The 14,914-nt window shown below is 38.0% G+C and overlaps 1 protein-coding gene across 1 annotated transcript; it reads left to right on the top strand.

The window, feature by feature from the left end:
• Positions 1-2,870: 2,870 nt before the first annotated feature.
• On the top strand, positions 2,871-12,965 carry LOC140142658 (uncharacterized). Its single transcript, XM_072164656.1, has 4 exons — positions 2,871-2,970; positions 3,649-3,705; positions 10,577-10,976; positions 12,021-12,965. The coding sequence occupies exons 1-4, from the start codon at positions 2,911-2,913 to the stop codon at positions 12,548-12,550; spliced, it is 1,047 nt and encodes a 348-aa protein (XP_072020757.1). The 5' UTR covers positions 2,871-2,910; the 3' UTR covers positions 12,551-12,965.
• Positions 12,966-14,914: the final 1,949 nt, after the last annotated feature.

Raw genomic sequence — 14,914 nt, 5'->3', positions numbered from 1 at the left:
AGCCCCGTTCACAAACCGCGACGTCTCGCGAACAGTGAGCGAAGCGAGCAGCGAGCGTAGCGACAGTTGGAAAATCTTTAGATCATCATACAGGTATCGGAGTAGGCCTACAGCCCAGAAGCCTATGCTAGAATTGGAACTCTATTGTTATTTTTATAATTAACGCTTCTACACCACTGTCTTTATTGATAATTCCGTAGTATAAGAGCGCTAACCCAGGGTCCTGGTCAAGGTAGATATTTTTATTCCTTGGCCTACGCGAGGGAAACAATTACGTGCAGCTATAGATTATTAAAAATGTGACCGTCCACCACAAACCGCTCGTAAAATCGGCAAATTGTATTCTGAGTTACAGTACAAAATGTGCATAAAGGTTGTATTCAAATGTACCTCAAGTTGATGCTACATGTTTCTCATTTTGTTAGTAGGGGCCTACCATTCAAACACCTCTTAAATGAATCATTAATCCTATTGTTGAAGAGGATAATAAGCTTCTACTATGTATAGAATTCGTAAATAGCTCTAGTCTTTATTTGCTTTGGCTAAATCCTGTTCAAGTGATGGGTTAACCAACAATTCTCGCTATTCACAATAAGGGCGCCGCCAGCGGTTTGCGATGTAATCGTGATGTATCATGGGAAAAGGTCGACATCAAGTCCGCGAAATACGAATATTAGCATGCTATTACATAGGAACACGTGACAATATTTTTTAGTTTGTCAATATAACGGTATTACACGCAAATCGATAAAAAATTTATTGTGCACATTTCAAATCACATTATTAAGTATTATTGAGTATCGATTCGTGTGTAACACCTTTATTTTGACAAACTAAAAAAATATTGTCACGTGTTCCTATGTAATAGCATGGTAATATTCGTATTTCGCGGACTTGGATGTCGACCGTTTCCCATGATACATCACGATTACACTTATTGTGAATAGCGAGAATTAACGATGAAAGGACATTCCTGAACCTCGTGGACTTTGGGGATGATTTGAAGTGACCGCCAATTATGCCCATTTGATATTTATTACCAACAATGTGGTTAAAATAGATATATGTAGCACCGAAAGAAGGTACCCTTTGCAAACAATAACTCCACTTCTGGATATCGTTTGAAGTCAAACGATATGATATATATATTCTCTAAACACGAAATAAAACAAAACTGACAGGAGCCGACTTTACGAGCGTTTAGCTGTGGACGGTCACAAATGTTGGACTTGCGATGTGTTGTTTAAATGTATAATCTATCTACCATGTCTACCCTTACAAGCGTAAACGAAACGCCTGCAAACTTGAAAATAATTGTTTAAATTTTAATTGTAAAAGTTTTTGTAATAAAAACCAAAACAAATCGTGATTCTTATTTTCACTTTGATATTTTTTATTCTCACGTATACAATTAGTTTCTTTTCATTTCGTTTTACACATGCTTATTATATCGTAAATATTATGTGAAAGTAACAAGGTAGAAAATTACGCCAATTGTTAATGTTAGACAATATTTAGCTGAGATTAGCGTTATGATATGTAGTAGAAGAAGAAGACACGTAGATAGCAGGGTACTGATATTACAATCAATTATTAATATCAATAATCCGAAATACAAGAGGAAAATGTGTTGTATATTTCTCTTTCAAGTAGGTACTCGCATAATTTTTAACTTCTTCCAACATAAGTGTTTTAATCGTATTATAACTCAATACATAGGCTATCATTATGTGCTTGCTTTTATCAGATTTGCCAGAAGAAATGTTACACAATTAAGCCGGAACTTAATGTACCACCACTCGTAAACTCCTGACGGCTGTACAAGATAACAACTAACTATTCAAATAATGATTTTTACAGATTTCATATTTTAATCGCTATCGCGCTAGTAATGAGCGATTGATAAATAACCAATGAGCTCGATCGCTACATCTCTCACCGTAACTAACGACCCTGTTCATTGGTCAAAATATAGCGACTGAACAGTCAGCTCAATATAATTATAGCTTCAAAACCTATCTATTGACAGCTGGGATCCGTGTTTCATATTATAGAATTATTTGAAAGCGCAAATCCATGAAGTTTTATAACCTCCATGTGAAATTGATTTTTTGTTTTTTATAAAGTAGGTCTATTTTCAATGGGGTCACCAGCTATTATTAACCCACAAAACGATTTTGTAGCAATGAACTTTTACATAGAGTGGTGGAGAAAGCGAGAGACAAGAGAGAGATAAGGAAACCACATTTTACTTACGGGAGGCTCCGGAGCAAGGAAAGTCTACATTATTGTCCGCACATATGACAATTCATGATACACATACATCCAAATTAATAACGAAAATATTAAGATCATAATACATGCCATAGGAGTAGGCCTATATGCGATTTACTTGTAATTATCGACAGGTGTTTGGCAATGTCTTTTTAATAACATTATGAAGAAAATAGGAAGGAAATTTGTTTCATATAAAATAAAATGCTAATTAATTTAATCTACATGCATCTGTCATCGCTTTCCGTCGGCTTCTATATTTTTTTAAAAAGAAAAGCATAAATTCATGTTTCCAGTTTAGCCACGTTTGTCACCCGCAACATGATTTTTAAATGCGTTTGCGTTTTAGTGCGCGCGTCCTCAAGAGCTCGCGCAACGCCAACGCGTAACTTTTAGGAGAATACGCAGCATACAATTTTCAAAATAAAGACATCACGTCCATCATCACACGCATCAGAGTCTGCATTTCATGATTTATTTCATAATGTTATCATTATTACAAACAAAATATGCGAGCATGTTTATAAAAGGTTCCAGTGACAGTCGTCTAAGCAATGCTTATTAGAGATTACTATTTATTCAGTTTGTGATTTTGTTTTGTTAATATTTAGCTCGCGCAAGGTGAAAGCGCTTCGAATGCAAATCATGGAAATGTCACGATTGTTTTATACCGCTAAGCTATGTGGGCCACTGTTGGTAAGTAATATAACCATAAAGTAAGAAATTCTATGCATGTTTAAATATTCTATTATCTCCTAGTATTAAACATGTTTGACTTTGCTCTACATGTAAGCTCACCGACCCTAAAAGCTGTTCTACTTTTCATGTAAATCCTACAAAATCTCTTTTGATTGCTTCTAAATGATTTAGTTCCCGAAGGTACTCCGAACTGCCGCCCAATCATGTTGATGTTTTCTTTTGGAGAATAAATAGAGCTATTTAAGTTTAATTTTTAGCGTTTTCACTTCTGCATGTTCGGTAAGGCCAAGGTGATATTACGATGTACACTTTAGTTGGCTTGGCATGTGATGGGTTAAAAAAAAAGTGCAAACAATGAAAGTATGACACGGGTCGTGCAGTGTTTTATCTTATTTTCAAAAGTTTGAAATTTTCCATAAAGTTTTTTCTTTTTTATAAACAGAGATCAAACATGATTTTTGGAGGAAACAAAATATACAGGTATATTAACGTTTTGTGTTTGGTACTAGTATAAGCAAGCGCAGATCTAGCAGATTCGTGACAATGTATTAAAACTAAAAATTCTCAAACTTTCATCTGTTCAAAAGACTCGAGTTGTTGCTGATCCGGGTGTTCATCTTTGCTGTCTTGTCTTTTAATAATGAATGTTGTTGATTTCTTTTATTGTTTTTCAAGGTGTTGTTTGTGATCACACTCCAATCTGTATCAAGTGTCCCAATCAATGCAAACAGGGTAAGTCGTGTGTTGGTGGGTTCATTAATGTCCCCCTTTCTTTCTTTTTCTTTTTTTTGGGGGTGGGGGTGGGGGTGGGGTGGTTGGGTGCGAGTGGTGTGTGGATGTGTTGAGGGTAGGGGTGCGTCTGTGTGGGGTGTATTTGTAAGTTGCTTTAGTATTAATCACAGGGGTATGAGAGATCCTCTTTTCAGCTGATTTCCTCGTTTTTTGGTTATAGCAAAATTTACGCGTTTTATTTTATTTTCAGCCCATATTTTCAATTTATCCTGATTTTACGCTTTTTTTTTCAGTGTATTATTTTATTTTTTATTTTTAGTAAGTTTACTCTTTAGGCCCTATTGGTCAGTGGCCTTTCACACCCCTGTAATCAAGAGAAGGCCTTAGGCCTTCTACTCCCCAAAATGATTTTAATTTTAACAAAGTAGCCATACTTTGATGAGCGAAAAAATAAGGTGCTGTAGGCCTACGCCTATTCTTGACAAAATCTGAGATTTTCAAATAAATCTCTGCATGTCGATATTTAAAGTACGCATATAGTGCTTTTGTATGTATTTGCGAGGGACCAAGTGCTTATGTTAAGTTTTTGATTCACGGATACGTTTTGCTTAGAGCACCGGAGCAATGAAAGTCTACATTACTACTAGCCTACATGCAGTTTACATAGTAAAGTGAGTACCCCACATGCTTATTTTAATCGAAATGCATGTCTCACGCCAAAACCCATTGTGTCTTGGCCTATATTTAAATGATTGATGATGTGTGTTGTTTATCTGCCTGCTGTAAATGTCATTAAAATGTCGTTTCAACGGCATTACTCGTTGACTGCCGATAAAACGCCCAATAAAGACTTAGTCACCGGACCGCGCCGGCCAGTTAAAGTACATGCCCTATCACACCACTCCACACCATACATAAATTCTCCCAGTCACATTTATCAAATATGAAATTAAAAAAATGTCAAATTTTAATTTACTTCTTTTAAAGTTTGGCAGAGGCGGGGTTCGAACTCACGGCGCAACGCTTAGTACTCTATGAGCCTAGCGCCTTAGACCACTCGGCCACTTGTCTTATTGTTATTCATCTGAAACTTATTTAAAAATATAATCGCAACTTCAACATAGGCCTACCACGTGACAAGCAAAGGCAGAAAACATATTATATTTTGGAATTTTATCTGCTTAAAACATTAATGTGTATTATAATAGAGCTACCATTATTTATATTGTTGAATTCTCAAGCGCATAGAGACAATTAATACGAGCGTCCTATGATACATACACAATACATAAAATCGATTTTGATCTTCGGCATTACTCGGTGACCTCCGATAAAACGCCCAATAACGCCGGTCAGTTAAAAAAATGCTTTTAAGTACATGCCCTATTGAGATAAGCAATCCTTTTGTGATATGTCCATTCATCCATATAATAATAGCAATCAGATTTTTGGATGGATGTTTACACAGTGATTGGAGAAGAAGCTATGTAAATAATCAAAAGTACATGTCTACAAATTGACAAGGACAACTCCTTTTGTCAAAATTTTTTTCACCTATTGCTCAGTATGTTAATTAATCCGATTAATTACGTAATTTCGCCAGCGTATGATATATCAGTACTAATAATAATATGTAGGCCCAAGGAGGTTAGATATAGAAAGAAGAGGAAATAGATTACGTATCGCATATTGGTCCTTTGTGCCTATTACTTAGAGTTTCCGGGAGGAAGAAAAAAGGAAGGATGGGGGGAGGAAGGAGAGAGAGGGAGAGGAGACCGATGGAGTCAGAGGGCTCTAAATTACATAGGCGTAGATCGGGGGATAAATATTGACGCCTGTGTATTGGTTTGTGTCGAAATTAACCTCATATTTGGCCATTTTATAGCCACAAAATGCCATTTTTAGCGCTTTGCGCGAATTTATTCCACTTTTGTCCCATATTTCACCAGTTTAGTTTCAATAGGCCTATGCTAAAATTTTCGCGCGCATTTGTACTATAAGGTTCACTGTACTGGGTACTTTAAAAAAATCCTAACCTAACCTAAAACATAACTTTAACCCTTAGATTGGAGCTCTACTAGAAGTAAAAATATAGATAGTGAACGAATTTAGTATTTCTATATATATGTGAGAATGATACAATAGAGGCCCTGCATGAAATTATTGATTGGCTCCAAACAAAGGTTTTCAACCGGTGTCCTTCACCGTAGTTATGGCGGAGTGCAGTCCATTCAATCAAATGTTGTCATCAACCTATTTGATCGTAGTGCAGGATTATGTGTGTGAGACGAACTGTCACGGTAGATTGTAATCATGCTGTTGTTGAATGCATTGAGTAGTCCGCCATATTTACGGGATGATACGTCGCATGCAAGGCCTCTATGACATGATGAACATAGTCATTGATGCATCAGTTTTAAAATAGACTAGGCGGTTACCCATATTTGGCGGTTCTCGGCTGGGCGCGATTACCAGGCTGATGGTGACATGCCCATATGACAATTTTTACCAATTTGACCTCAGATGACCCCTGGCGACCCCCAAAATGACCTTCCAAAAATTTGTCTCTAAATGTTGACTGTACCCACCAAGTTTCATGCCCATATGACAGTTTTAGTAATTTGACCTCAGATGACCCCAGGGTGACATTGGATGACCCCAAAATGACCTAAACTTATAACTCTAAATGTTGACTGTACCTACCAAGTTTCATGCCCATATATGAGTTTTTACTAATTTGACCTTAGATGACCCCTGGGAGGGGACCCCGTGGTCAGATGACTTAACGAACATAAACATCTTCTTGCCAGCACAGAACTATACCCACCCACCGAGTTTGAGCCCCGTACGACCTAGTTTCATGCCCATATGACAGTTTTAGTCATTTGACCTCAAATGACCCCTGGGGGGGCCCTGGGGTCGGATGACTTAACGAACATAAACTTCTTCTTGCCAGGACAGAACTACACCCACCCACCGAGTTTGAGCCTCGTACGACCTAGTTTCATGCCCATATGACAGTTTTTAGTCATTTGACCTCAAATGACCCCTGGGAGGGGGCCCTGGGTCGGATGACTTAACGAACATAAACTTCTTCTTGCCAGGACAGAACTACACCCACCCACCGAGTTTGAGCCTCGTACGACCTAGTTTCATGCCCATATGACAGTTTTAGTCATTTGACCTCAAATGACCCCTGGGAGGGGGCCCCGGGGTCGGATGACTTAACGAACATAAACTTCTTCTTGCCAGGACAGACCTACACCCACCCACCGAGTTTGAGCCTCGTACGACCTAGTTTCATGCCCATATGACAATTTTTAGTCATTTGAACTCAAATGACCCCTGGGAGGGGGGCCCCGGGGTCGGATGACTTAACGAACATAAACTTCTTCTTGCCAGGACAGAGCTACACCCACCCACCGAGTTTGAGCCCCGTACGACCTACGACGGCCTCACATAGCAGTCACAGACAAAACCTAAATCTACAGAATTACTCGTCGATACTCGAAAGAGCTCAAAATAAATAACTTAGAAAATTTTCTTGATGTCCTTTAACATGTTTTCATAGTTAACCATCGTTAGCCATGGAAATCTATCATGAGAACTGACCGGTGACTAAGTCCGATTTATTGGGACGTTTATCGGCAGTCAACGAGTAATGGTGATATTTCGGTTGATAAATAATGTGAATAAGATGACAACAAGGCATACTCCACTATAAAATTTGATTATTCAAGAAGTATCTGTGTAAAACTCAATGTATAATTTAGCCGGAATTTAACATTGTAAAGTCACGATTCTTATCATAACAGCTCCAAAATTGATACTGTCGTGATCGTGGTAAGAATTTGAAAACTTACCCCAGTTAGAAAATTGAATCAATCATATCTATAAGCGATATAGTCCGTGATTTCTCAAATTCATAGGGAAACCAGTTCCGGGATCTGATTACTAGAACGTGCTGATTGCCTAACTTAACCAATTTATATATGGATGAGTTAAGGTTAGAAAACACGGGGAGAAAATAATGTAAACAACCTTTCAGGTAAAATCGTGTTTGAAAGTAGTTGGAAGGAATTTGTATAATGGCTGTTTTATTTAGGCTTTCGTTGGTGATATCCATGCATATGAATGCGTACTAGTAAGTACCTCTTGTAACAACCTGAGATATTAATTAAGATTACTATATGAAAAATTGATAAACCTATTTTTTTGCATGATTATAATGTTTTTGTTCAAAAATGATGAAATCTCTCGGAAATGATTTGAATATTGAAAGCATCATTGATATAAATTCACAATTATATTTGTAAATATTATTTGTTAAGTGCATTTTTGTCATGAACTTAATTTGAAATGTAAATCATATGCATGGTAAAAACAGTGCGACAAAGCCTTTCTTTTCAACCAAATTTAATATTAAGGTGGCTGTGTACTCTCACACAAAAATTGTTGTTATGGTTTTGAGGCACCATTCCAAAAACCGGTTTTGTTTTTTTAGTTTTTGATATTGGCCTTATTTTTTCTTTAATAGAGCAGTTGGAGTTTACAAATCCGGATTTTCTTTCCTTGTTTTTATTAAAAATAAAAACATAACAAAGTAGGCCTACATGAATTTCAAAAAAGCTCAATTTCGTACACAGTCACCTTAATAAAGCGGATAAAGGTTCGTTTCCTTGACACCCGTTACAAATTGGTTTCTAAACGTTTAGTTCAGTTGCACATTGTACGGTTTTTAATGTCGTGCATTTTTTGTGATTAAAGGCTTGGAACTAAGTTATAAACTCTGCCAAATACATTGAATAGGCCTCGCTCCAAAAAGCGTTATGGCCCTAAAAGTAAAAGGTCATATAGGGGTCAAAACGATTCAGAAAGGTTATAGTTTATAGAAAAAATATTAAATTCGTGTACATCGTGGAACATTCAACTACGCTTGTTACTCCGCGACTAATCATGCCAACTACACGCGCGTACAACGCTACTCTACGCGTCCATATTATCTGCCATATTAGCGAGGCTATCTGCGTACAACTGCTTACTACGCACAGCCACGCAAAGAGTATGTTTCACGATGTACACGAATTTGATAATTGTTCTATATAGTATTTGGGACTTTTATCATAGTGCAAGTGACCAAAAAAGGCCAAAATACCGACTAATTAATTTGGTCAAAAAAACTACCAATCCACACACTAATAATGGCCCATTATAGGCCTATAGGTGAAAATACCGGGCGGTAGATACGTATACCTGGGTAGGCCTATACCCTTTTTTACTCATCTCGGAGATTGTGTAAAATTATAACGGTTGCAATTCAGAATTCCAATGTATAATATTCAAAATCCTTAGAGCACCATCCGGGATTGACCATTGACTAATCAGATTGATCGTTACGTTATTTCTTCGCATTGTGTTGAGGTGAATTTGTACGAGCCATTTCATTGGTTTCACTCGAACCATTTCATTCAGCTTACAAGTACAAGCCCTACAGAAAAAAAGTTGAAAAGTATGTCGCAAACGACAGATTTTAAAAGTAGCTTGGTTGACCGATGGCTTAAAGTCTACTGATCACTGCTGATAACGGGACATAAGTATGACTCAAGAGTAAATTTGCCATTATAGCAAAGATAAGGCGGAATGAACGTTCTTGTCTAGCTTTGTCTGAAGGCTATTTTGTATCGTCTTAGTAAATACAAGCTAGGTGTCCGACATGCATGCAATCAGAATTTATCATTCAGTTTGCCTCATGTCATGCACTCAACAAATAATACACCCACATACACCCCTACATTATATGTAGGCTCATACCTAGCAAAATTGAATTAGGGATGAACTCCAAACTCGACCGGACGGAACGGATGGACAACCGCCGGTCGAGTTTGGATTTCATCCCTTAGGCATATCTTCATCATTTAGTAACTCTTATACCCTATAACCAGCAACAAAGTTATCGTGCTCCTGGAGCACAGTGTGTTGACAATAACTCAATTAATCAACAGAATTACTCGTTTTATTGATCACGAAATTTATTAATTCTCCTCCGTGTTTTGGTTTGATCATACAGTCAGACAGTGTGGTTTGATCATGGCATAGTCTACATTACCAGTCGATCCATAGACAAAAGAAAGAATGTTATTTGTAAAAAACCGTATTCCTCGACGGAGGTGCAGTGCTTCATTGTTGTATTAAAGAAGCGATCAAAAGAAATCTCACAATACAAAAATTAGTACAAAATATAAGTGAATAGGGGAGACCGGGGCAAGTCCGCCCTCGGGTCAAGTCCGCCCATCCCGTGTTTCTGATCTTGTGACTGTTGGAAATGAACAATGATGATGTAATAGAGGTTGTGCATATGACGTATCATACCGTAAATATGGCGGACTTCTCAAATGCATTCAACAAAGGCATGATTGCAATCTACCGAGACAGTTCGTCTCATGAACATAAGAAATGCACTGCGATCAAATATAGGTTGATGACAACATTTGATTGAATGGACTGCACTGCGCCATGATTACAGTGAAGGACACCAGTTTCAATCCTTCGTTTGGAGCCAATCGATAAAAGCATGCAGGGCCTCTATTAGCTGGCACACGAGCTAGCTAAGTACCCAAGAAAACAAGACAGTCCGACACATCTCGCCACAGAAATTATTGAGTCAAGGAAGTTTACTTTAAAAAAAATTAGTATTATTGTAATAATCTCAGAATTCTGAAATCGAGACATTGTGATGACTTGTATCACGTATTTGAGTAGTCCTAGTAATATCCCCAATAATGGTATAATGAGATTATAGCGAAAAAATTGAAAAAAGACAGATGTATAAAGCCATTAAAATTCTTCTTTTGCATTGTTATGTTGTATTTAGGATTATCACGCTCAGAACCTTCTTCAACCTCAACCTGGACGACAGAACGGGCAGCAACAGTACTTACCCAATAGCCAATTTGACACTGGAGCCTACAATCCCGCAGACTACACCGCCACGCAGAATCAACATAATTTTGGAAATCCAGCAATGGCGGGAAACAACAACCAGATGGACTACTACAATGGCGGCGATAATGCCGGTAACACCGGTTTTGCAGGTTACACCGGCAATACCGCCGACTACATGGTGGATTCCGGGCAGACGCAAGGGTTCAAATCCCCCGCTAAATTTGAAACCCTTCTGACTGAGGACAACACAAATGATTATATGAACTATAACAACCATTACGACATCAACGTTATCCACTCCCAGGATGATGACCGAGGACGCAGTCATGGTACGAATGTTTAGTTTTATAGCTAAACGTGCAATGGGCTATGCGGTTTTTATTTATTGTGTTTGACTTATCGTATATCTTAGTAACTTTACATTTTACATGTAGATAGTGCAAACTATTATGTTTCTGAATTCCTTTTGGTAGACGAACAATTTGCTACAACTTTCACGAAAACCGGAGCAATTTTAGTTTTTGACCCCTTTGCAAACTGGAAATTGACCCCTGACCTGTTGCGGCACATAACTAGAAGTGATATTTGAATACTTTCAATTTTTGACCCCTGTATAACCCAATGGGGTCATTTTGGGTCATTTTTTTTTTTTTTTCAAAATGCCCAAGTGTGCGTGTGCCAGGGTGGCATCCGCCAGATTCTGAACCAGTAGGTCTCTCTGAGGTATAGAAAATACCAAAAACATTGCGCGGACGCTACTTTGGAGTCAAACCAAATATTCCAATTTCAGCACCAGATTAATTGATACATTTACCTTGACGCACAAGTCATTTTTTTAATTCCATGTAAAAATTTATTTTTTTTTTTGGGGTCAGTACTGCACAAAATCACCAACAACATGGCATTTTCACCCATATATCAAATATATTGATATAAGTGAGAATTTTATTCATAAAATAAAAAATATCCATGTGTCATGTGCTCTGCACACCAAATATGAAGTTTCTACTCTACTTAATTTTAAAGATTTTGTTGTGAACATATACATCAAATAATTTAAAATCAATAAAATGCAATATAAAAATAGGACTGTTACTTAACCAGCAGCCTTCTTGTTGTTAATTACAAAGTTATATTGCACTCTATGCTCTTGATGTATATCCTGATTCTCGTGTCCTGCGAAGATCACCGTTCAGCGAATTCCACTGAAAACTTGAATGTATATCCTTTGCGTATTAAAATCCTCACACAGATGACAATCTCCAATACGGTGCTGATTTCACCAATCATTCACTTTCTTCAGGAAACAAGCTTTTATACTATTGATTTTGTTTCGATGAGGCATAATTATTCAAATTGATTTTTTTCTCCAGAACATGAATATAAAGGGAACGGTATCGAAAAAGACGTGGGAACAAGGGATAAAGTAGCACATGATCCCATTGAACTTGAAGCCGTAGCCATGCGCGCCATAGGTCATCAACATGACGACAATACAGAGTATCACGGCAGCCATTTTGAAATTCCGGAAGATAATGTTGACAACACACTTGAAGCAGGACATTGGAATCAGTATGGTAATCCATATGAAGCGCCGGCACCAGTGGGGCTAGCACCGGAACCAGTACCATGGCAAGCACCAGGGCCAGCACAATGGCCAGCACCGGAGCCAGCTCAGTGGTCAGCACCGGGGTCAGCACCAGGGCCAGCACAATGGCCAGCACCGGAGCCAGCACAGTGGTCAGCACCGGGGCCAGCACAGTGGTCAGCACAGCCAGCACAGTGGTCAGCACCGGGGCCAGCACCAGGGCCAGCACAATGGCCAGCATCGGGACCAGCACCAGGGCCAGCCGCGGAACCAGCACCCAATCAACCCTATGATCCTGCATTATATTATCAGTAGGCTAGACCTGTATGAATGATAATTTCATGGACGAAAGAGTAAATAGACCGCGTACAACCAGTCAAAGTCACTGTGCATTGTATGCTGTTTTCGCATATTCATGAGGGCCGATTGTTCGATCGTGCCGTGTCTAACAATCACGCCAGCGTTGCGTGCCTTCGTGTATACGCGATAGAGCAGTGCGTGCTTTCGCGATACACCGTAAAAATACGCGGTAAGTGCGTAGCAGTTTCGCCTGTCGCATTTCATGGAACATTCGGCCCTCATTAGCGGGTGATGCTGAGACTTTGACTGATTGTACGCGGTCTGTTAACTCTTTCGTCCATGGATAATAATTTGTTAAACTTCGTGAATGTAAAATTCTAAATTTAGTTTTTCATAATGTATACAATTCTGAAGCATCTAATGTATGGAAATAAACAAGCTGGAGTAATTTTCATAAACATTATTTTAATACTATAGACTAGTGTTATATTTGTGTGTGTATTAAGGTGGCTGTGTACTCTCAGACATGCATGTAGTAAAAGTGCAATAACTTTGTAATTATTCGCGCAAAACATATAAAAGTATACATTTTTATGAAGGCAAGACATCAATAAATCTTAATATAAATACAGATTTGGGGTAAAAACAACAATTTTAAAGAAAAACACAAAAAAGTGAGTTTTTGGCAATATTTGTTAGGTACATCATAACAAAAAAACACTCTTTCCAAAATATTTTATTTTGTTTTTAGCTCAATCTCGAGGCTCCATTCCAAAAACAGTTTTTTATTTTTTGATATTGGCCTTATTTTTTGAGATATTGACCATATAAGGCATCAAAATGAACTTTTAAAATTCAAAACGCCTATTTGCACAAAATGATGCCCAAAATCGGAAATAGACCAAAATATAAAAAAATGAGAAAACCGTTTCTTGAGTCGATCATGCTTTTTACGATGATCATATTTGCTTACCTATAGATGCTGTATTTATTGAGTTATCGTGTACCTAAAACGTCATTTTACCGAGAAAATGAACATTGAAATAATGGCCGTTGAAGTTTAAAGTGGTCACATTTTGCACTTTCATCGAATCTCACAGGAGAATGCGACAGTTTTCGTTTTTGTAACTTATATTACGTGAACATCGGGTAAATCCACAGCCCCTTGAGAAGTTTGAGCGAAATCCATTCATAACTTGATATTTAAATCGGGGAAAGAACTTGAAAAACCCACATTTTATCAGCTAAAACGGAGCCATTTGACCACTAGGTTTTTGTGAAATCAGTGCTTCCGTGGTGTTTCCATAAGATGCGCCGCGCATGCAGATAAGCGTCGCGTATGCGTCGCGTATTTGTGCGTTAACAAATTGCGCGATACGCAACGCGATGAGTTGTTGCGCGCGTGTACCTTGCTGGTACAACAAATATTTTCTTTCCTTTTCAATTTCAAACACGAGTGGAATAGTGAAATAAAATCCTTAAAATATTGCAGTTGGAGTTTACAAATCTGGATTTTCATTCCTTGTATTTATAAAAAACATAACAAGGTACAAACATATCATAAAAACTCAATTTTGAGAAAGAAACAATGGCTAGAGTACACAGCCGCGTTAACAGTTTTGAGTAATGTATACTAATAACTCGAATATTAACATCAACCTACCAATTTTAACACTTTTATTAACACCGGACTGTCAGTTTTAATACGCATATATACTTTGATCAGCTCGTAATCGGCGCGAATTATTAGGCTTTACCACTACGCCGAAAAGTAGATCCACGTTAAGAAGGATATTATTGATCTGACTGGTCTATATTTTGGGTGTTAAAGAAAGTAGACAAAGTATAGAACTTCAAATAATAATTTGTAATACTTCTGACGAGATGTCACAAGACGTTTCTCCAAATAAAATATATTGATATTAATCCGCGATGTTATAAGGCCCGCCGATTACGAGCTGATCAAACGATATATACCGCATCGGCTGTCATGGCTGTATACTTACGCTGATCGTAGTACCGGTGCAGCTGGTAACTGTGTGAGTGGTCAAGCTTTTGTCACGTCACTCGTGGGTCTGACTTCCCCAGGACTACTAGTGTATGAATCCTGATGAAGTTAGAGCACGAAAGCTTGATTGACCACTCACACGGTGAATTCTGATGAAGTCGGAGCCACGTCTGACGAAAGCTTGACCATTCGGCACCATACCGATACTGTAACCCGCCCTTCGTAGCATTTTGTTATACTTTGTGTTCATAATGGGCTCTATTCAAATGGCTCTACCTACCTTACAAAGTAATATTTTCCTGAAAGACAAACAAGCAAGTAAACAAATAAAAAGTTTTCAGAATAGCGCTACTTGTGATTTTACCTAAAAA

The sequence above is a fragment of the Amphiura filiformis genome, chromosome 20, assembly GCF_039555335.1.
Source record: "Amphiura filiformis chromosome 20, Afil_fr2py, whole genome shotgun sequence".
NCBI classification, from domain to species: Eukaryota; Metazoa; Echinodermata; class Ophiuroidea; order Amphilepidida; family Amphiuridae; genus Amphiura; species Amphiura filiformis.
Note: the sequence above shows the minus strand (reverse complement) of the source record. Positions and strands in the feature narration are given on the sequence as shown.

Bases quoted from the DNA above. Each gene is read 5' to 3' on its own strand.
- LOC140142658 (XM_072164656.1), top strand. From the start codon at position 2,911: ATGCAAATCATGGAAATGTCACGATTGTTTTATACCGCTAAGCTATGT. The intron at 2,971-3,648 runs GTAAGTAATATA...TTGTTTTTCAAG, and splicing joins AGCTATGTGGGCCACTGTTG to GTGTTGTTTGTGATCACACT. The intron at 10,977-12,020 runs GTACGAATGTTT...TTTTTTCTCCAG, and splicing joins TGACCGAGGACGCAGTCATG to AACATGAATATAAAGGGAAC.